Below are 22829 nucleotides of genomic sequence, written 5' to 3' on the forward strand. Positions count from 1 at the left end.
AACAAAGAGTTACTAATCCTCCAATTTAAGTTTTATGATTAGTTTCTTTATTAAACCTAATATTTATTCCTATTCCAAATATATCCAATCTTTCAAGAATATTTTTTTTCTATTTAAGGACTTTGAATTCCATTCTATTTTATTATTATTATTATTATTAATTTTTTGAGTTTATTAATTTTTTAAATTTTATTTATTGGTTATTGTATCACACTTTTTTAAATAGTGAGAGGAAATAGCTTTTTAATTTATAATTAAAATCTGATTTAGTAAATGTTTGTAATTTTCTTCTGTTTTTTCGAAATTAGTGGTTAAATTTGATCAGATTAAAAAGTTAAAACTTTTTATTCCTTAAAAATAATATGATTAAGCAAATAAATACTACCTAAAAGATAAAAAAATAAATTTTCAATAAATTCTTATTTCATAAAAATCATAGAATTATTTGATATCAAATTATTTTTAATGAAGAAAATTTTATATTAATTGAGTATTTTTATAAATTGATTTTAGAAACTCAAGTATTTAAGTCATTACTGCTAATTATTTAATGATAGTAATATTATTATTACTCTAACTGGAGTTCATTATATAATTAATTAGTTTTAAAAGATTGTAATTTTGAAAATTACTAATTAAAATATTTTTTTTCAAAAAATTTTAATCACAATTATGTAATATTTAAATAAAAATAATATTATTTAATTATTTATATTTATTTAATCATTTAAATGTAAAAAATTTCAAAAGCAATCAAAATAGTTTCAAAGTTAAAAAAAGTATCAAGAAATTTTTATGAAAAAAAAAAATTAATATTAAATAAAAATTATAAAAGCCATATTCCATAATTTGAAAAAGATAATGAAATATTGAAAATATATTTAAATTATTTGATTTATTAAACAAACTAAAATATAAAACATGATGATTATATGCTCAAAATTCTGATTTAATAATTTTTTTTTTGCTAAAGTAAAAAATTCCTACCGATCTTATTACTTTTTACTAAAAAAATCATTAATTACTTATCTAAAAATAAATAAGTAGAATTAAAAAGAAAAAAAAGCAACAAAAAATAAATTTGAGAAGAATAAGTTTTTTACGAATGAATAAGTAGATAGTAATTATACTTAGCTTAGTCCATCTATTATTCACTTAAACAGTTAATAATAATACAAGCTATATTTACTCTCCATAATTTTTAAATGCAATAAATTTGAATAATGAAAAGTGGACTCCTCTTCTTATTGATATTGATAAAACAAATAATCTTGTTTTTGTTTCTACTGGCTTTTCTGGGATATCTATCCTCGATAAACAAGGAAGTAAAATACTTTTCTCAAAAAGTATTGATGATTATTTTATTTAGCACATTCAAATCTCAAATAATGCATAGTATTTGTTTGTAGGATTTCAAACACATTTGAGAGTGTATAAATTAGATTTCTAAATAAATAATTCTAATGAATTAGATATGAAGAGTTTCGTTTAACTGTAAGAAATAGAATTTTAAACAGGTATCCTTAAAATTCTTTATTAAGAATAGCAAGAGTTATTGATAGTCTCAGGAAAATTTGGCATAATAAATGCTTATGATACTTCAAATAAAAGTTAGATCTACCTAATAGGAACCTTTACTGTTGATAATCCTCTTATAAATGGTATTTTTCTCACAAAAGATGCATAATGGCTTTATGTATCCGCAGACACTTTAGGAATAGTTATATTTAGATTGCAAGATAATTATTACTCAAATAATTCTTAAAGCTAACGATAACTTAAATTTATTGTTGCTGGAGAAGCATTGTTTAGTACTTAAGCTAATTTTTGCTAGGCCACATCTGATTATTATGTTTTTTGCTTCGATTTTTGGAAGGGATTCTTTTTTTCTAATTCTTAATAAGTCATTGAAGCTTAATAAGAATAATACCCAGTTCAAATTACATTTTAAAGATACTGGCCGTTTTCGTAGATAGTTCCCACTATATAATCATTAATAGTTAATTAATAAGAAACTCTAATATTTATAGGAGTCAGATCTTAAGGAATTTATATATTTGATATAACTAAAAGACCACAGATCAGTCTTCTTTAGCAAATTAAAGCAGATTCTTTAGCCTACTCAATAAAATTTTCTCAAGATGAGAAATATCTATATTTATCTAACTCTTAGTTTGTCTTAACTTACTAACAAGTAGAAATAAATTTGAATAATAATTTTCCTAATTTATTTAACATTCATTAAGCAAAATTTGATTAATTAGATTAAATCACTCATAAATCAAGATGCTATATTGATTCTACTAATTCTTACTTTATTGGTGCTTTTGATTCAGATGGAATATTCGTCTTCCCATTTTACAAAAATCCATATAAACTAAATATTTCTAACTATCAGAGCTATCCTATTGCATCAGACTCTATTTACTTTGAATCATCAAACAAGTACATGATTGTTCCTTAGAAAATTACTAATGTTCCTATTGAAATTTACTAATACAACCCTATTAATAGTAACCAAGATCAAGCTGAAATATCTTTAATGAATATAAAACTAGTTAAGAAGTATAACTCAAATACTATTAAAGTTAGTGAAATGATAAGTTTTAGCTATGATAAAACATTTGCTGTCTAAACCCATTAAACAGGATTGATTCTATATAATTCTACAGATATACTTAATATGTCTATTTATTATTTATGGGAAAATCCTGATTTCATCTAAGGTGAAAACTAGGGCGCATGTATCACTAAAGACAATAAATGGGTATTAAGTACAGTCAGATAGTTTGGGGTTTATTTGTTAAATGTAGAAGATAAGGCAAACCCCATACTCTCTAATTACAGTCTTGATTTTGGTGGTGAGAGTATTTTGATTTCTGAAACTTATAATTATGCCTATTTGATAGATGGTGTAAAGGGATTTGCAATAGTAGATATTACAAATTTTCCTAAAATATCAATTTTATCTAAAATTTCTTTAGAAGGATATGCGATCATGAGTCTACCATTATAAAATGAAGATTATATATTGGTAACTTAATAGGAATAAGGGGTATTACTCACTCTTATTGACATTAGAGATAAGCAATATCCATATATCATAAATAAAATTATGTATGGATCTCAAATATGTTAAGCCGTTTGTATACCATAAACCTAGGGTTTTATTTTCCTTACATTATCTTAAGGAATTTTAACAATCCCTATGTAAAGTGAAATTTAAATTCATACTGATGCAAATCTTATTACCTTAAATCAAAGCAGTGGAATGCTTATAAATGAAAGATTGAAGAAAAGCGATTTATCTCTGTAAACAGGTAGCCCATAAATATAAAATGAATATATCTTGTAAGTAGGATAAAAGGTATAGTTTGGCTTTAGTATTCTTTACCCTGTTTCCTAAGATATGCGCATAGAGAACATATATTTTTATAAAGATGGTTAGATGGTAGATTTACCTTCGTTTTTTTAGTTTGATCTCTTCTCTCAATCTCTGTAATTTACTGTCTAAAATTAATTATTAGGAAATAATTAAAATTAGCTAAATCTTATTATAATACTTCTTTGGACTATCATTCCTCTTGATTAAACATCTTTTTAATATTTTTCTGAAGATTCAAATGATTTTGCTGTTACAACCCCTGATTAGTCTGCACTCATCTATTAGTATCTTTAAAATTAGAATGTACTAGACTCAAATAATAAAGTTATTCGTAGTTATGATTTTAGCAAAGATTTATAATTGAATAGTCAATTAAAAAGTTAGCTTGTTGACCCTCAATTAGTTAGCTATGATATGTATTAAATAATCACTCAATAAATAGAATAAAAAATAAATTTAACTTTGAAAAAGTCATGCTATTTAAATCCAATCAAGTTTTATGTAGTATCATCACTAAAATTTGATAATGAAAAAATTAGCCAGTTTATCTCAACAAATTAAAGGTAATAAGTGTTTGTAACCCTATAGATTAACAGTTAAGATGGAAAGTTAGTTTAACTAATTTAAAGTAGTGTAGTAACCTTTATTTCACCATAGCAAGATCAATTAAAAATATAAGGGTCTCTTGAGAATGTAAACAACGTTCTGTACTAAAAAGTAATATTTTCTAATAACACATAAATCTCAGAAATTAATTCTCCAAATATAACTATCACTATTACAGACAATACAAACTATCCTTTAGTTTAAACATTTAAAATATCTAAAAGCAATTTTATCAAACTGAAAAAATAATTGCAAATTAATTAATAAAACAATCTACAAAAATAGTTGGAAAATTAATATCCGAGCAGTGTGCTCTATATAGCTTCTGATGTTTATATTTCATTTTCTTCAAATTCATTTTTTGTAGAAGATATTTCATAGCTGAGCTATAAATATTTATACGAAACAAAAAATGGAATATACGAATAAATTCCTCCTGACTTTTGGTTGTAATAATAAGATGAATAGTTAAATCTAAAAGGTTCCACAACACCTAAAATGTATAGAAATACTTATAGATTTAAAATAATAGCTTCTGATGGATATACTCAAGCAGAAGACTATTTTTAGGTAACTGTTTCAGGAATATCTTACTTTTATGTAATGAATATACTTATTTAGATATTAGGTCCTTTAGTTGCAGTCTTAGGTTTGTACAAATATAGAGGAATTTTATATAATATTATCTAAAAAAATAAGGTAACTTATTCAGGTGAAACAGCAATTTGTGGATAATTATTTCACAAAGAAATTGTAATTTTAGGGAGAACTTAATAAGCTGCGAGAACAGTTTTAAAGAAATTATTCAAAAATATTTAAAATTAATAAAAACTGAAATAAAATATAAAAGAAAATGATATCCCAGAATAGTATTTATTTTAAGACATTTATGACAAAACCTCAAGCTCTCAACAACAAATTAATTTATTTGAGGAGTAATAAATAAAGCAGGACCCATAGGATTAAACATTTATAGGTGAATAAATGTAAAATAATATATAAATAACAAGTTAAATATTATAAAAACTTAAAAAACATAATCCAAAATCCATACTTGAATAGAGATATCTTGATAAGTTAGGTAACTTAAAATTTTCAAAAGTAATAGAAGATATTGTTAAAAATAGAATATATCCGAAAGGAGAATATTTTAATTCTTATCAGGAATTTAAAAGTGAAATAATTGATTAAAATTCAAGAATGCACAAAGCTGTAAGATGTTTAATTTCAAGATATCTTTTAAATTTAGACAAAAAGACTAAAAAATTGTATAAATTTATTAAATTTTATTGCATGCAAAATAATTAAATTAATAAAAATGATTGGTATAAAGTTGTTGTAGATATAAACTATGAATCCAAAGATGACTATGTAAATTAAAGATAAATATTCCCAATTCTTAAATTAAAATGTGAAATTTTATTTTTAGTTTTTTAGATGTTAAATTTATTACCAAAATAAATATCTCAAAATCCACCAAAGATGTTTTAAAATCTTAACTAGTTAGTAACTGATTACAGTTCAAATATTAATTTATCTTTGCTAGGAGAAGTATTATTTGCAGATGTTTTAGGTTTTTAGTAAAATAACTCTTCTAGTTTCTCTCCATCTGTAGGCTAATCAATTCATCTAAATATATGTGATATAAGCCAGGTTATAGCTTTTAAAAAAAGAAAAATAAATAAGTGGTTAAAACCAGTATTTAGAGTGTTGAACATTGAATATACTAAATTTGGAGCGTTTAAAAATATGAGATTACCTACTTGGATGTATTTAGATTAAATGAATGGAAAAATATACTTCCATGGTATACCAGAATAATATGATGCCTAGGAAATTTAAATAAGAATTTATGATAATACTGGATATGTTGTACAACAATTCAATGTGAAAATTCTAAATAATTTTGAACTTAAAAACAATAATTTAAAATCATAAATTGATAAAATATATTCAGCAGTTGCTGATGAATAAGAAGAATTATTTTCTCTTGTATAAAGCAAAGTATATGGTAAATAAGAATAAATATATTTTACAGATCAATAAGTTAAGCATGAGGAAACTTTCACAGACTCAATTTCTAATTTAAGGAGGTAAAAAAGATTATCCTAATCAAAATTTATGATCAATTCATTTAAAACTTATAAATAGAACTCACCTAAAAAAATTATTTCTCACAATTACCAAAATAATATAAATTAGTATGAATTTAAATGTAACTCAAATAGCAAAAATACAAATAAAAATAATGAAAATTCTAGGAGTATCTTTTCTGAATATAATTAATCTAAGACCTCAGAAGAATATTAGAATTATAATTCTTAAGAAAAAAATTAATTATATATTGACGTAATAAAAGAGTGAGTATCAAAACTAACAAAAAAAAATTTTTTGATAAAAAGAAAAAATTTAAATAATTAATTTACATTATAAATGAATAAATTTTTGCTGTGACTCCCCACCTCAAAACCCATATTTTACTAAATTCAAATTTATAATTTGAGATATTAAATTCAAGAGAATTTTCGGTCAAAAGCTAAGGAAAATTATCAACTTTAAATAATAGAAAAAAGATATGCTGTCCTTTAAATTTTATTTAAATTTAAGTATGTGTCTAATAATTCAAAAGAGCTACAACATAGTTTCCAAATAAATGACTAATTATATAGGAATATATAAATAAATAATAAAATAATACTATAATTTGTTTTATAAATATTTTTTATGATATGTGAATAAATTAATTTTGCATAGAATATTTGTTTATTTATTGTTGAAGTATTATTAAGAAAAATTAGATATTAAAGTTAGATTTCAAGATAGTAAAAACTTTCAATGATAACTCACTATTAAAAATTATGCTATTTACATAATTAAATTTAAATGCAAATTAATCACTTTTCATGATTTTTATTTATGTAAAACTTTAATAATCCTCTATTAGTATATTTTTACTTTTTCATAACAACTTCTATTAATCTTTTTTGCTCCAGCCAATTTTTAAAGCTAAATAATCACCCAAAGCTCTTATTTGATTTTATTCTTTTAGGCTATAATAATAACAAATAAAAAGAGTAAAAAATTAATATAACATACAATAACTAAAATAATAGCAAGTAAATACTTGATCATTCAAATTAATCACCTTAAATAAAATGCGTATTTAAACTTTGGTTCTTTTAGCCAAAATAATATGTGTAATAGGATAACTAACCAATAATAGGAGCTTTATTTACTCTCATTAATTTACTAGCTAATTGAATCAAACTTAACCATTATGGGCTCCTTTGCTGCTACATCCCATAACTTAAAATAATTTAGTTTTTATATCTACTAGTAATTCAGTAATTTCAGTTATCAACTAACTTGGAAATCAAATACTTTTTTACAAAAATGTAAGTGATGATTTTATTTCGTGCTTTTAAGTTTCTTAAAATGGGTAATTGCTTATTATAGGTTATGAAAAGTCATTCGCTCTTTATGAATTAGGATTCAACTTAAATAATGCCAATCAAATAAACATGTAGAAGTTTGATAAAATATCAGAAGTTGAGTTTAGTTTAGGTATCTAAAGAATGGTTTTCGATGAAAAAAATGATCTACTATTAATTGCAGGAAGATAAGGCCTTATTAATGCTTATGATTTATCCGATAAAAGTCATGTTCACTAAATCGGGACTCACACTATTTAAAACGCTCAAATTGATGATATGTATCTATCAACAGATGGTAACTGGTTGTGTGTGTCATCTACCACTTTTGGATTAAATTTATTTTAGGTTCAAAAAAATTAATTTAATAATAATCGCACATTTAATGAAGTAGCATATAGTAAATATGGAAATTATACAAATTATTGCTAAATCACTTCTGACATTTACGTTTTTTGCTTTGATAATTGGTTAGGCTTATTTTTTGCTAATTTTTAATCAATTTTATAATCTATTTAAAACTAATTTCCCATTCAAATTACTTTTTAATCATACTGGCCGTTTTTTTCAAAAATTCCAGCAATAACCCAAATGATAATTAACTAAAGCGAAACACTATTATTCCTAGGTACTAGATCAAAAGGAATTTATATAATCGATATTTCAAAAAGACCAAAATTTATTTTCGTATAGTAAATAAAACTCAATCATTTTGTGGGATCTTTAAAACTATCAATCGATGAATAATACTTATATTTTTCAGATGGTTCAAGTCTTTTCACTTTTTAAAAATAATAAAAAAATCTGAATAATAATTTTCCAAATTTGTTTAATATTCATTAGGCAAAGTATGATGAATTTATGCCTGGCGCATGGAAATGGAGATGCTATATTGATTAAAATAATTCATATTTTATTGGAGCTTTCGATGTCAGTGGCCTTTTTGTTTTCCCGTTTCATTAAAATCCATATAGATTAAATATTTCTAATTACTTAAATTATCCTATTATATAGGATTCTCTTTAGTTAGAGCCTACTGGTAAATATATGATAGTACCCGAGTTTTTTACTCCTGATGTAGTAGGAGTTTATCAGTATAATCCAATTGATGATAGTCCTGATTAAAGTGATATCTCTCTTATGAATATGAAATTAGTAAAATCTTACCCTGCTAATTTAACTCAAGTAAGTGAGATGATGACCTTTAGCTACGATAGAACATTTGCTGTTTAATCTTTTGCAACAGGACTCATTCTCTACAATTCTACAAGTATTTTTGATATGTATGTTTACATAGTTTGGTAGAATCCTGATTTTATGGTCGGCGAAAACTAAGGTGCTTGCATTACCAAAGACAATTAATGGGTGTTAAGTACTATTAGGTTATTTGGAGTTTATTTACTAAATGTACAAAATAAAACTAATCCTATTCTTTCTGATTATTTAATAGACTTAGGTGGAGAAAGTGTTTTTATATCTGAGTCGTATTCCTATGCTTATTTAGTGGATTTAACTAAAGGATTTGCAATTATTGACACAACATATTTTCCAAAAATAAAAGTGATATCTAGGGTACCTTTAGAAGGATATGTTATTATGGCTTTACCTCTATAAAATGAAGAATATATTTTGATTACTCAGGAAGAAAAAGGTATGCTCACTCTAATTGATATGAGAGATAAGAAAAATCCATATGTTGTGAATACAATAATTTATCAATCTCAGACAAGTTAAGCTGTGTGCATGCCAAAAAGCTAAGATTATATATTTCTAACAATATCATCAGGGATTTTAACGATGCCTCTATAGAGTGATGTTTAAATACACACAGATGCAAATCTAATCACTTTTGATCATAATCAGAGAGTAAGTAACATTTAATAAATAAATAAGGTTAATTATAATTAGAATAAAGATGGTATTTAAATAATAAATGAGTATATTTTTTAGATTGGTTAAACGATTCAATTTAATTTTAATATAATTTATCCAGTCTCTTAATATATGTAAATTATTTAAGTATATTACTACTATAATAGCTAGATTCTGAGCACTCCTAGTTTTTTTTCTTTTGATGTTACTTCTTAAAAGCTAACATTTACTGTAGATTAATCTTTATTAGGAAATATTTAATAACCAATAAATTCAAATATAATTTTATTGTGGACAGTTATTCCATTAGATAAGACTTCATTTATTTACATCGCTGAAGATTCTTATGATTTGGGTGTTACAAACTCAACTTAATCTGCTCAAATCTATCAGTACCTTTTAGATCAAAATGTATTAAATACAAAAGGAATAGTTAACAATCAGTATGACTTTAATAAGAATTTTCTATTAGACAGTGATTTTTAATCTATATTAATAGATCCTTCAACTATGGATAAAACACTATACTAATAAATCATATCATAGATAACTTTGAAAATTAATATATCTTTAAAAAAATCTTGCTACATGAATCCTATTAGATTTTACGTGATTCCCTCCCTCACTTTTGATGCCAGTAGTTCAAAAAAATTTATTTCAACCAATTAGCTGGGAGACATTTAAATTATTTTGCAAATAGATGATTAAGTTGGAAAATTTCTTTTACCAACTTAAACAAGTGTAGCTTTGTATATGTCAGCAAAGTAAGATTAGCTAAAAATAGAAGGTCCCCTTAATGAAGTTAATAAAATTTTACAATAATAAATAATATTTGCAAATAATACAATAATAACTAACCAAATTAGTCCTAATATTACAATAACTATAGTTGATAATATTAATTGTTAACTCATTGAAACACTATTTATTGTTGATTGTAAATTTATAAAACTTAAGGGTTAATTATAAATTAACACATTAAATAACCTTTAAACACAGTTGAATTAGTAATATCCTCAAAGTGTAATTAGTATAGAATCTTATGTAAAGATATCATTTTCTTCTAGCACATTTTATGTATCAGATAGCTAGATAATAACATATAAGTGTTATTATTTAAATAAAAAAGGGGCATACGAATTATTATCAGCCAACTTTTGGCTTCAGTAATAAAATAATAAGCTAAGTTTCAAAGGCTCCTCAACATCTAATATGTATGGTGAGATCTATAAATTCAAGATAGTAGCATTTGATGGTTATACTTAAGCAGAAGATGAATTTTAGATTTCTATAACAGGTTTACCTTTTACTTATGTCTTGAATTTGCTACTTGAGATATTAGGCCCTTTATTGGGATTATTTGGTGCTTATAAGAAAAGGTTTGTTTTCTATAATATTATTTTTAAAAATAAGATTAAATTCTCTGAGGAAAGAGTGTTCTGTGGATAGCTATACAGAAAAGAAATCATCATTTTAGGTAGAGTTCAAGAAGTTGCTCAGTCTATTTTATTAAATCTACAAAAAGAGATCTTTTTATAGCAACGAAGCAAGCTTATTAAAGAGATTAATTAAATAGATAACTAAATAATTAAAGCTGAAAATTAATCTTCAGATTGCAGTGAATCTGTGAATGATAAAGAAAACTAAATAAATTTTGTAAATGAAGAAACACTTAAAATTAATAGTAAAACTTATAAAAAAAGTTTTGAAAAATTTTTACAAAATTTTAAAAAAATGAAAAAACATTCACCAAAGACTTTATTAGAATAAAAATATATGGGTGTGACAGGTGATTTGATTTTTTCAAATGTTGTTGAAGACATTCTTAGATTTTCAATATTTCCAAATTAAAATATTTTTAAGTCTAAGTAAGAGTTTATTGGCGAAATAAAAAATTAAAATTCTAGAATACACAAAGCAGTTAGAGCATAAATTTCAAGATAACTATTGAGTTTAGATTTAAAAACTTATGAAATTTATTAGTTCATAAAGACATACTGCATTTAAAATATATAAAAAAATAAAAATGATTGGTTTAAAGGTTTAGTTTCTATTGAATACAATAATAAAGAAAATAAAGAATAAAAATCAATTTTTCCAAAATTAAAATTAAAGTGTGAAGTTTTATTTGAAATATTAAAAATTCTTTAACTATTTTCAGATAAAAATGATAAATATGTTCCTAAGAATTTTAAATAAATGGTAAATTGTGTAAATAAATATTAAGCTGATATTAATATCTTTTTATTAAGAGAAGTTATCTTTGCAGATACATTTGGTTTTTAAGGTTATATGCCATCAAATTTTAATCCAGCACTAGGTTAATCTATCCATCTTAACTCTTATGAAATAAGTTAAGTTATTGCATTTAAAGAAAAGAAAATTAATAAATGGTTAAAGCCTCTTTACAGACTATTAAAAATAGAATATACAAAATATGGGCTGTTTAAAAATATGAGACTACCATCTTGGATTTATTTAGATCAAAGGCATGGAAAAATAATTTTTCGTGGAATACCAACTAAACTTGATGTAGAATAAATTTAAATAAGGATATATGACATAAGCGGATATGTAATTTAAGAATTTTCACTAAATATATAAACAAACTTTTAAAAATCATACCAAAGATTAGAATTAATAAATAATATTTTTAACAACTCGGAAATTTAAGATGAATAAAATTGTCTACTAATCGATATAAATTAATAAAAAAATTAAAATTATAGAACTTTTGAATCTCCTATAGCAATGAAAAGTCTATCTGCGAGAATTAATTAGAACACTATTTATAATTTGCTAGAGAGATAAAACATTTAATAATCATAAAATTGAAGTATCTTATAAGTTTAAATTTCTTCTATTTATTCATTCATTCTATTTTATTAAAAAATAGTTAGATGAAGTATTAACTTATGTTATTTATATTTTATTTAGCATAAATTTTTTATTTTGGATTTTTTATTTTAAAAAAAATATTTCTTTTTGAATTTATTTATGTAAGTTTTTAATAAACTTTGAATAATTTAAACAATATTATTATTTACTAAATCACCATATTTAAATGAAGAGTATGATTTATTTTTCTTTCTATTTAATATTTAGAACTTATTCATCATTATTTAATAGGTTTTGATATTTTTTTAAACACACATTTTTTTTTTACTTTAAAGAAGAAGTTTCCAATAAAACTTTATTAATAAGTTATCAATAAAAATATCTATGATATTTTAAAGAATTTTGAATTTCTTCAGTATTAAGAGTTAGAATAAAAATATTTTATTTTTCAACTTAACTATGTTTACAATTATTTGCTTCAATTAAAAAGATATTACTTAAGCAGTTTACTTTATTCTTTTATATTTAAATTTAGTTTTTTATTCTTATTTGAAATTAATTTTTAATATTTTGTTTTTATTTCATTTTTAGCTTTTTAAATCCCTTTAATTATTAAACTTTAGAGTAAATTTTATTTAAAAATCAAAAATACTCATCGTATTTTATCTTGATACAATTTTTTTCTTATTTTGAAAATTTATTTTTCCACTTATCTTAAAAATATTTTAATATCAACAGAGACTTTCTAATTTATTAAAAATAATTTACTTTTCTTTAAATAATTATTGTTTTTTTTAATTTTTATCTAACCTTGTTATTATTAATAGTAATTTAATTCTAAATAATTTTTTCATATAAATTGCTTTTATTTGATTCTTAATAATCTTAAAAAATAACAATTTCTAAATATTTTAAATACAGAAAATTGTTTATTTATTTTCAGATTTAATTAACTTAATACCAAATTAAAATAGTTAAAATTTAAATTTTATAATTATATTAAATAGTATTTATCAAAATAAAACATTATGAGTTATAGATCATCAAATTTTTAAATTAATCTTTTTGTTCTAATTAATTTAATAAAAAACTCAATTAATAAATTACGAGCAAATTTTTGCTGATTATGATTTTGTCAAATTTCAGCTACATAAAAGGGAAATTGATAAAAATAATAATAATAAAATATTGGGTAAAGCTTACAAATAAATAAATACATAAACATAATAAGAATAAAGCATTTATTTATAATTTACATAGGCTTTTTATTATATAAAAAATCAAATTGGGTACATGTTAGGTAAGCCTTCTTTTTTTTAACTTTAATATATACTACCCAGTGTTTTGCTTGGAGTAAAATTAAAATATTATGATTTTTATTCCTAACTTTGTTCCTCTAGTGGTACTTACAAATCATCTAATATGAAGTCTTGTTTTTCAAAGATACTCTTTTATTATAGCTCTAATATAGGAGTTTACCTTAAATTAGTTGATTCACCCTAAATATTGACTAAATCTGAAAGCAATTATTTGAATTGAGGATCTAAGAGCTCTAAAATCCTTATGTCTATTTTAGAAGGTTTTGCTTTTGAGTTTATTATTTGCTAGAAAGCCTCTTATACTTCGCTTGTTTTCTGCATTATATCTTTTTCATCTTCATAAAGTAACCCAATTTTATCTGATAAGTTATTTGATTTTTATTCATCAAGAGTTAAAAGTGGTTTTGGGATAAATTCAAATAACTTAATTTAATTTTCGTTAAGTAAAAGTCGCTTCAATTTTTCAACCTCTAGAAGCTTTTAAACAAGGTAAAAAATATCAATTTAATTATATAATTTATCTACACCTTTTTAAAGGAGTTCATACCTTTTCCGTTTACATAGTTTTGAAAATTTAAAGAAATTCGCATAATATTCCCAACCCTAAAATGAAATTTTATTTAAAGAAAAACTAAAAAAGCTATTAAGCTCTTTCGCCTCCTTTTATATATCTTACTTACTCTTTTTGTTACTATCTTTATTTTCTCCTTTTTTTAAAGCTTTTAATTTCTCTTTGTAAGTTTCTCTGATAGTTGTTGAATTTGGTCTTTCAAATTTATATAAATGTTTACTTTAAAAAATATTTAATTCATCACCTTCACTTTTTTACACAGAAGAAACTTAGGACTTTTAATTTAATGATTTCTGTAATTCATATTTGAATAGCGTTTTTTATTGGTCTTCTTTTGTAATCAAAATTTAATCAGCTGCTTGGGTATAAATTTCTTCTTTTTTTTCACTGTCTTTTGAATTTCTTTTTTTATCCTATTTTTTCTTATCTGATTAATCATTTGGGTCTTGAAAATTAAATAATCTATTTATTAGCTTTAAATCTAATTCTATTTGAGATAAAGGCCTGCAAATTATAGCTCCCACAGTAAAAATTATATTAAATATACCACCAAGCTAAGATAGTGATCTATCAAGCTTTTGATAAGATCTGTTGTATACATTATCTACATTTTTTTCAAATGAAATAAAACAATCAAAGAGGAGATTTCCTGATTTAGGCGAAACCTATTCTCTATCACCGCTTAGTGTCAACGCGTTCGTTGTCTATATATCAGTTCCCATTAAACCATAATCAGAATTCAAGTAAGTGTTCCTAAAATTAATATTTGTTTATTTTGTAAACTCTGGTCCAGAGATCCAAAACGATATTCTTCCAAGTGGTTAGAAAGGTTTTGCTTTATCTGAAGTAATAACAGAATAATCTACGTAGTAGATAGCCAACCTACAATATTGAAGAAGTTTATTCATATTAGGGTTGCAATTGCTGCCTGTGCAAGAATTTACCTAAAGCTCTAAAGTTGAATAGTGCTGAGCATCGAATTATCCTTAAAGATACAAATCCGTTTCTTCTTTACTAATACAATACATATTTTTGTAGCTTAGTGAAATAAAATAGTTATTAACTTCAGGAATATTGAAATGATCTATCCTGCATGGCTCTGTTTTAACTGTTCTTAATGTTGTATGAGCTACGATTTACCCAGTAGCTTCATCTTTAGTTTTTATAATTTATTTTAACAAAAGAGTAGCATTATAAATTGTAGGATCAATATAATGCTGAGAAGTAGAATTTTGTAAGCCAAAAGTGATGAGGAATTTGTCTGAAGTCAAGTTATAACGTGATGGTTCTGAAGTAAATTTCTACTCGTAAAGAACATAAGGATGAGTAAAGTCATACAGTTCATCAATAATTAGCTTAATTTGATAAGATAATACAGCAATTAAGCAAAGAGTTACTATTCCACCAATTTTAGTTTTGTGATTAGCTTCTTTATTAAACCTAATATTTATTCCTATTCCAAATATATCCAATTTTTCAAGAAAATTGCGTTATTATTAAAGGACTTTGAATTCCATTATATTTTATTATTGTTATTTTTTTTTAGTTTATTAATATTTAAAAAATTTTTTAATTTAATTTATTGGTTATTGTATAACAATTTTTTAAATGGTGAGAGGAAAGAACTTTTTATTTTTTATTTAAATATAATTTAGAATTTCTTGTGAATTTCTCTTTGAAATTAGTGGCGAAATTTGATAAGATTATAAAGTTAAAAACTTTTTATTTAAAAATAATTTAGTTATATTGCTAATTGCAGATTTTTTTTGTAATAGAGAGATAAACAGTGATAGGTTACACCTATAACTACTTATCTTTCTAATAGAAATTAATATAATATTAAATAAATTTATATAATAGTATTTTATATTTTTATATGTGATTTGTATTTAGTTTTTAATAATTTAAATAAATTTTAATTTAATTTAAAAATTTCGAAAAATTTAAATTTTATACCTTAATAAATGAGAATTTACATTTATTTTAATTGTTAAGCAGCTAAAAAAAGTGCATAACAATATAAAAACATTTTTTAAATTTGCTTTACTTCTAATTTTCTTTTCTTTATATTCATGCTTACAGATTTTGATTATTTTAAACAATAAAAAAGAATTTCTGGAATTTTTTATGAGCTTTTCTTAAATAAGTATTAGTTTGCAAATTTGTTAATCAATCTAATAAAAAAATTTTTTAAATCTAAAAATAGTAATGACAATTTAAATAAATTGTAATAACTCAAAGCATATTGATGGAAGTTTAGAAATTTTAAAAAAAGAAAGTGCTTTTATTAATAATTTATTTCATAAAAATATTAAATTATTGCTTTAAATTTAAATAGAGTATTTTGACTTATTCTTTAGAAAGTAATAATTTTATTTTAGTAAATGTACAGCGTATTCACTTCTCTGATTATATACTCATCAATTTGATAAAATCTCGAATTATTTTGAGTTAAAAAGAAATTTATTTAAATTAAGTGCTTTTAACTTTGTAAAATTTATTAATAGATATACTTTGAAGGAATTGATAGAAATTAAAAGTACTAATAAAGTGTTTTTGAACAAAAATACAAAGTAAAAACTCATTTAATCTTTACTTTATAAGTTAGGTGGGTAAAAAAAGAAATTAATTAAACAATTTGTAATCATTAAAAAATTGAAATCAGTATATTATTAAAATTTGTCAGCTGATTTTAAATTTTAACCCCCTTATCCTACATAGATAACTAATTTTTAAAAAATTGATATAATACTCCCATGTACTTACTATAAGTGTACTGAGATACTGCCCTATTTTTAATTAAAAAATTTATGCAATTCTTCTCTTTAAATATATTTCCGATTAAATTATTTATCTATTGTTACTTTTTAATTCAAAAGTATTCTTAAAATTATTTTTGTTACTATTTAAAATGTTGCTTTAAGTCTATTCTTTGATCTAATTTAGAAAGAAAAGGCTTTATCTTTTAATTTTAGCTTAAACTTAAAATATATTTTCTATTTGCTATAATTTAATTACTGTTACTTAATTATTTTTCTACACTTTTTTTATCAATTTACAATTTTTTTAGGCAAAACCTTCATTAAATCAGACAATAATTAATAAGAGTAGATTTACCAACCTTTTTAATTTATATTGGGGAATGTAAATATGAGAAATTTACTCTATTATATTAAACAGAATTTAGGTTAATTATATTATCATAACCAAAAAGTAGTCTTTTGTTTAGCAGAAGGTATTACTACATTATATAAATAGTAAATTAAAAAAACGTCTTGGGAAGTTGATAAATATTGAATTTATTTTGGCTGACACATATATTAATAATTAATTGTAACCATGCGTATTTATTTGCACCTTTTTAAAAGTGAATTTAGATTTCTTGACTTCTCACAATTCAAATCAAACATTTCATGTCTAAAAAATAAGAATCAATATTTTGTTTCTTCAATTTAAAAATAATTAGCTTCACATACTTTTATTTTTACTTACTTCTAGCTTCTTTTTCATCTTCCTCATTTTTGTTTACCTTCTTCTTTTTAAAAACCTATTTTTTGATATTAAATTAATAAAGTTACACTAAAAATTAAATAAAATTATTTTATTGATTATTAATTTTTTTAATGATTGCTTATTTTTTAAATATTTTAAATAAAAGCCAGCTTTACCTAAATTCATTTAATATTTATTATAAATACTGTGAAAGTTCTTATTTTAGGAGGTTTTTTAAAAGAAGATTTTTTAAAAGTTCTCCTTAGAATTTTAAGACTCTTACCTCTTACCTCGCAACACATTCTTTTTCCTTAATGGGGTTTTATGGTATTATCTATTATTTATTTAAAATATATTTGAAATAGGATATTATAAAAAAATGAATAAATAATATGAGTTTAATAAATACTTTTTAAAATAGTAATATGAAATTATGAGTTATATTGATTTAAGTTATTTCATTCTGAATATACATTAAATTATAAAAATTCAAACTAAAAATATATTTATGTTAATTGACTTTAATTTAGAAATGAGTTAATTTTAATGGAAATTTTTTTAGCATTTTAGTTAAACAAGAAAGATTAGCATAATCAATCACTAAACCATTAAAAGCTTATTTCCTTAAGCAATTAGATTATATGCAATAATATTTTAAATATTAATTTAATCTACCATATTTATGTTAAATATATTTAAAAAGTATTTTTTTGTTTAACAAAATTTTTTGTAGGTTTTGATAATTTTATGATATAAAAATGGAATATTGCTATTTTATAATATTTTGTTAATATTTATCATTTTGATTGCATTTTTTCTACACTCAATATATTATTTTAATTAACCAATTTATTCATATATTTAGGCAACTTCTAAAAGAAACAAAACCAGGTACTCGCTACTTTCTGTTTATAAGATTTTCAATGATAACAATCCTATTTCTAAAGATTCATCTAATTTAGAACTTAGTCTTAGTTATCTGCTTTTATAGATTAATACTAATCCAGACAAGGGAATATTATTTCCTAAATTCAATTTTTGTATTAGCTCATTGGCTGCTTCCGATTAACTTATGGATTAATTTACGTTACCTATCAAATTGTAAAGATCACTAGCAAAAAGGAGCAAAAAAATAATTTACTCTATAAATTTATTCTCATACAAGTAGATCTATTCATAATACTTAATAGATTTAATACAATGACTTAAGCAGCTTACAAAATTTCCCAGAAAGAATTAGATATAGCAAATATATTAATTTAACTTAGCAATTAACTATATATTTTAACATTTCTCTTAGCTTACTATACTTTCATATGCCACTGCAAGATATAGATTTGAATTAAGTAAATAAATAAAATCAGTATTTTAGCTGAAGGTATTTTGTTTAAAAGTATACTCAAAAATATTTACTAAACTTTCAAAATTTTATAAGGAAAATAGTTCTAGAGGATATAGCAATCCAAGCAGTTAAGATGAATGTATTCATTCATTTGGATTAGACTTGACCATCATTAACACTTTCTCAAACCATTATGATTTCATCACTTAAGTGCTAAAAAAATAATTTTCTTATCTAATACGCTAGGAGCTATACTCATTTACTTCTACCCCTAAAACTTCTAAAAATACAATTCCTAAGTTAAATACATCAGATTTTTAAGTTATTTCAATTTTATATGATTAAGTACGTTTTTAATTATTATTCCATTCATCTTATTCTGGAGACATTAATATTTAGTGTATCCTTTCATGATGCTTGTTGAATCTTAAAATTGATCAAGTTAAGAGGAAAGGTCAAAGTCGCAAATCTTGTAAATACTTTATTGAGACTTTAGAATATTTGATGGTTTGATATCACAGTGTATGATTTTGTGAGAGTGAATATGATTAATAGCGTTAATCATATGAATGAAAATAGTATTAATATCTTCATTTGTAAAAAATTTGTTTTATTATTTAAGATTTGTAATTTCTTCTTCTAGATTTTATTAGCAAAGTTCTTGAACAATTATGCAAGTAATAAATTTTGAATAATCTAAAAATTCAAAAACCTAAACAATATTATTATTTTTCAAATTATCTTATTTAAATGACAATTATGATATATTTTGCATTCTATTTAATATCTAGAATTCATTGATCACCATTTAATAGTCTAACTCACTCTCTTCTGAAATTTTTAAACACACCTTTTTATTTTATTTTTAAGAATAAACTTCCAATAAAACAGAGTAGGTTGCTTTATGAATAAGTTATAAATCAATATATCCATCACATTTTAATGAATTTTCAATATTTTCAGTACTGCCAATTATTTCATTAGTAACTATTTAAATATCTTTAATTACTTTCCACTCTCCATTATATTTTTAATGACAGGGTTTCCTTATCTCAAACAAAAGTTCTATTACTTTAATAAATAACTGAAGTATTTTATTAACTTTTTAGATATTTTTTTAAGAAATATTTTAATTTTAATTTTATTTTTAAATTACTAAGTTTTGAATTTTAGTTAACTAAATATTTATTAGAAATTCTAAACTATCTTCTATTAATATTTTATTATATATAGCTTTAAAAAATAAGTCATATCTAATATTTTAAATACCATTATTATCCTTGCTTGTTATTATGAATATCATATTAGTTACACACTATTTAAAAAAAAATTTCTATTTATTTTGTTTAATTTAAGTAAGAAAAATTTATTAGGATTTAAACTTGAAATTCTATCATTAAAATAAAAATTTTATTTTTTCTTTCTTATTTTTTCGCAAATTCAATTTAAAAATCAAAAATATTAACCATTTTTTATTATGAAAAAATTTTCTACATATTTTGAAATTACCAAATTAAAATTGTTTTGATAATCAAATTTAGATATTAATATTTATTGTTTATATGAAAAAGCTTATTTAATAAATTATAAGTGAATTGTCACTAATAAAGAATTTGTTTCAGCTAAAACAAAGGGCAATTAATAAAAATACTAATAATAAAATATTGGATAAAGCTTATAAACAATAAAAAAACATAAATAATAAGAATATAGCATTTGTTTATAATTTAGACAGGCTATATATTAAATGATAAATCAAAATGGGTTCATGTTAAATAGCTCTTCTTTTTTTAACTTTAATAAATACTACCTTGTGTTTTGCTTGGAGTAACATTAAAATACAATAATTTTTATTGTGAACTATATTCCTCAATTGGTACTTATAAGTCATCTAAAATGAAGTCTTTTTTTTCAAAAATACTCTTTTATTATGTATCTAGTATATGAATTATCCTTAATTTAATTGATACTCCCTATAAATTAGCTAAATATGAAAGGAATTATTTGAATTTATTATTTATAAGAAAGCATCTTAGACTTCACTTGTTTTCTGTGTTACATCTTTTTCACAATCATTAAGTAGCCCAATTTTATCTTATAAATAATCTGATTTTTTTTCATCTAGAATTAGAACAGGCTTTGGGATAAATTCAAATAACTTAATTTAATTTTCGTTAAGTAAAAGTCGCTTCAATTTCTCAACTTATAAAAGCTTTTAAACAAGATAAAAAAAATCAATTTAATTATATAGTTTATCTTCACCTTTTTAAAGGAGTTCATATCTTCTCGTTTTGCAAATTTTGGTAAATTTAAAGAAATTCGCGCAATAATCCCAACGTTAAAATGAAATATTATTTTTAGAAAAGCTAAAAAAGCTATAAATTTTTAATGCCTCCATTTCTATATCTTTCTTGTTCTTTTTACTACATTCTTTATTTTCTTCTATTTTAAAATTTTTTATTTTCTGATTATAAGTTCCTCTCATTACAGTTTAGTTTACTCTTTCAAATTTTTATAAAACTCTACTTTATTAAATATTTTATTCTTCTCCATTGCTTTTTTACTTGAAGAACCTTGGGACTTTTAATTTATTGATTTCTATAATTCAAATTTGAATGATGTTTTTTATTGATCTTCTTTTGTAATCAAAATTTAATCAGCTGCTTGGGCATACATTTCTTCTTTCTTATCATTTTCTTATGAGCTTTTATTTTAATCCTATTTTTTCTTATCTGATTCATTTTGTCGGCTCTTCAAAATTAAATAATCTATTTATTAGTTTTAAATCTAATTCTATTTGTGATAAAGGCCTACAAATTAAAGCTCCCACTGTAAAAAGTATATTAAATATACCACCAAGCTAAGATAATGATTTATCAAGCTTTTGATAATATCTATTATAAATGTATTCTACATTTCTATCCAATTAAATATAACAATCAAAGAGAAAATTTCCTGTTTTAGGTGTAAACTTTTCTCTTTCACTGCTGAGTGTCAACGCATTAGATCTGGTCCTGAAACCCAAAATGATTGCTTTCCAAGAGGTTAGAAAGGTTTTGCTTTATCCAAAGGAATAACAGAATAGTCAGTGTAGTAAATAGCCAATTTATAATATTGAAGAAATGATTCATATTAGGGTTGCAATTACTATATGTGCAAGAACTTACCACAAGCTCAAAAGCTGAATAGTGTTGAGCATCGAATTATCCTTAAAAATATAAATCTGTTTCTTCTGTACTAATACAATACATATTTTGGTAGCTTAATGAAATAAAATAGTTATTAACTTCAAGAATATTGAAATAATCTATCCTGCATGGCTCTATTTTTACTGTTCTTATTGTTGTACTAACTACGAATTACCCAGTTGCTTCCTTTTTAGTTTTTATTGTTTATTTAATCGTAAGAGTAGCATTATAAACTGTAGGATCAATGTAATGTTGAGAAGTAGAATTTTGAAAGCCAAAAGTTAAGATGAATTTGTCTGAAGTCAGATTATAACGTTATGGTTCTGCAGTAAATTTCTATTCTTAAAGAACATAAGGATGAGGGTAGTCATAAAGCTAATCAAGAATAAGTTTAATTTGATATCCTAAAATACCAAGTAAACAAACAGTTACTAATCCACCATTTTTATTTTTGTGACTAGCTTATTTATTAAACTTTATATTTATTCCTATACCTAATAAATCCAATCTTTCAAGAAAATTGTGTTACTATTAAAGGGCTTTGAATTCCATTTTCTTTTTTTATTATTATTATTATTTTTTTTTGAGTTTAAATAGTGAGTGGAAACAGCTTTTTAATATAATTTAAATTGTTATTTAGTTAAATTTTGTGAATTTTCTTCATTCTCTTAGATATTAGTGGTGAAATTTGATAAGATTAAAATATTAAAGACTTTTGGTTCCATAAAAATAATATAGTTATACATAAATGATAAAATATATTACATAAAATACATTTTTATTTT

At 22.5% G+C, this 22829-nt stretch overlaps 6 protein-coding genes across 6 annotated transcripts; 3 read left to right on the forward strand and 3 right to left on the reverse strand. All coding sequences in view use genetic code 6, as the record gives it.

Moving 5' to 3' along the window:
- Positions 1-1105: 1105 nt before the first annotated feature.
- Positions 1106-6355, forward strand: TTHERM_00109250 (hypothetical protein; the record flags this gene model as incomplete). The annotated part of the gene is made up of 1 exon (XM_001010617.3): positions 1106-6355. The coding sequence occupies one exon, from the start codon at positions 1106-1108 to the stop codon at positions 6353-6355; it is 5250 nt and encodes a 1749-aa protein (XP_001010617.3).
- Positions 6356-7146: 791 nt separating this feature from the next.
- TTHERM_00109260 (calpain family cysteine protease) lies at positions 7147-12129 on the forward strand (the record flags this gene model as incomplete). Its single annotated transcript, XM_001010618.2, has 2 exons — positions 7147-9288; positions 9466-12129. 2 exons carry the CDS (start codon positions 7147-7149, stop codon positions 12127-12129), a joined length of 4806 nt encoding a protein of 1601 aa, XP_001010618.2.
- A 1283-nt stretch (positions 12130-13412) lies between these two features.
- TTHERM_00109270 (hypothetical protein) lies at positions 13413-15214 on the reverse strand (the record flags this gene model as incomplete). The annotated part of the gene is made up of 2 exons (XM_001010619.3): positions 13413-14904; positions 14967-15214. 2 exons carry the CDS (start codon positions 15212-15214, stop codon positions 13413-13415), a joined length of 1740 nt encoding a protein of 579 aa, XP_001010619.3.
- Positions 15215-17490: 2276 nt separating this feature from the next.
- TTHERM_000109280 (transmembrane protein, putative) lies at positions 17491-17989 on the reverse strand (the record flags this gene model as incomplete). Its single annotated transcript, XM_012796225.1, has 2 exons — positions 17491-17569; positions 17691-17989. The coding sequence occupies 2 exons, from the start codon at positions 17987-17989 to the stop codon at positions 17491-17493; spliced, it is 378 nt and encodes a 125-aa protein (XP_012651679.1).
- Positions 17990-18830: 841 nt separating this feature from the next.
- TTHERM_000109291 (hypothetical protein) lies at positions 18831-19547 on the forward strand (the record flags this gene model as incomplete). The annotated part of the gene is made up of 3 exons (XM_012796226.1): positions 18831-18860; positions 18950-19201; positions 19479-19547. 3 exons carry the CDS (start codon positions 18831-18833, stop codon positions 19545-19547), a joined length of 351 nt encoding a protein of 116 aa, XP_012651680.1.
- A 1790-nt stretch (positions 19548-21337) lies between these two features.
- Positions 21338-22596, reverse strand: TTHERM_000109302 (hypothetical protein; the record flags this gene model as incomplete). Its single annotated transcript, XM_012796227.1, has 3 exons — positions 21338-21624; positions 21710-21737; positions 22024-22596. The coding sequence occupies 3 exons, from the start codon at positions 22594-22596 to the stop codon at positions 21338-21340; spliced, it is 888 nt and encodes a 295-aa protein (XP_012651681.1).
- Positions 22597-22829: the final 233 nt, after the last annotated feature.

This window comes from Tetrahymena thermophila (assembly GCF_000189635.1).
Source record: "Tetrahymena thermophila SB210 genomic scaffold scf_8254752, whole genome shotgun sequence".
Lineage (NCBI taxonomy): Eukaryota > Ciliophora > Oligohymenophorea > Hymenostomatida > Tetrahymenidae > Tetrahymena > Tetrahymena thermophila.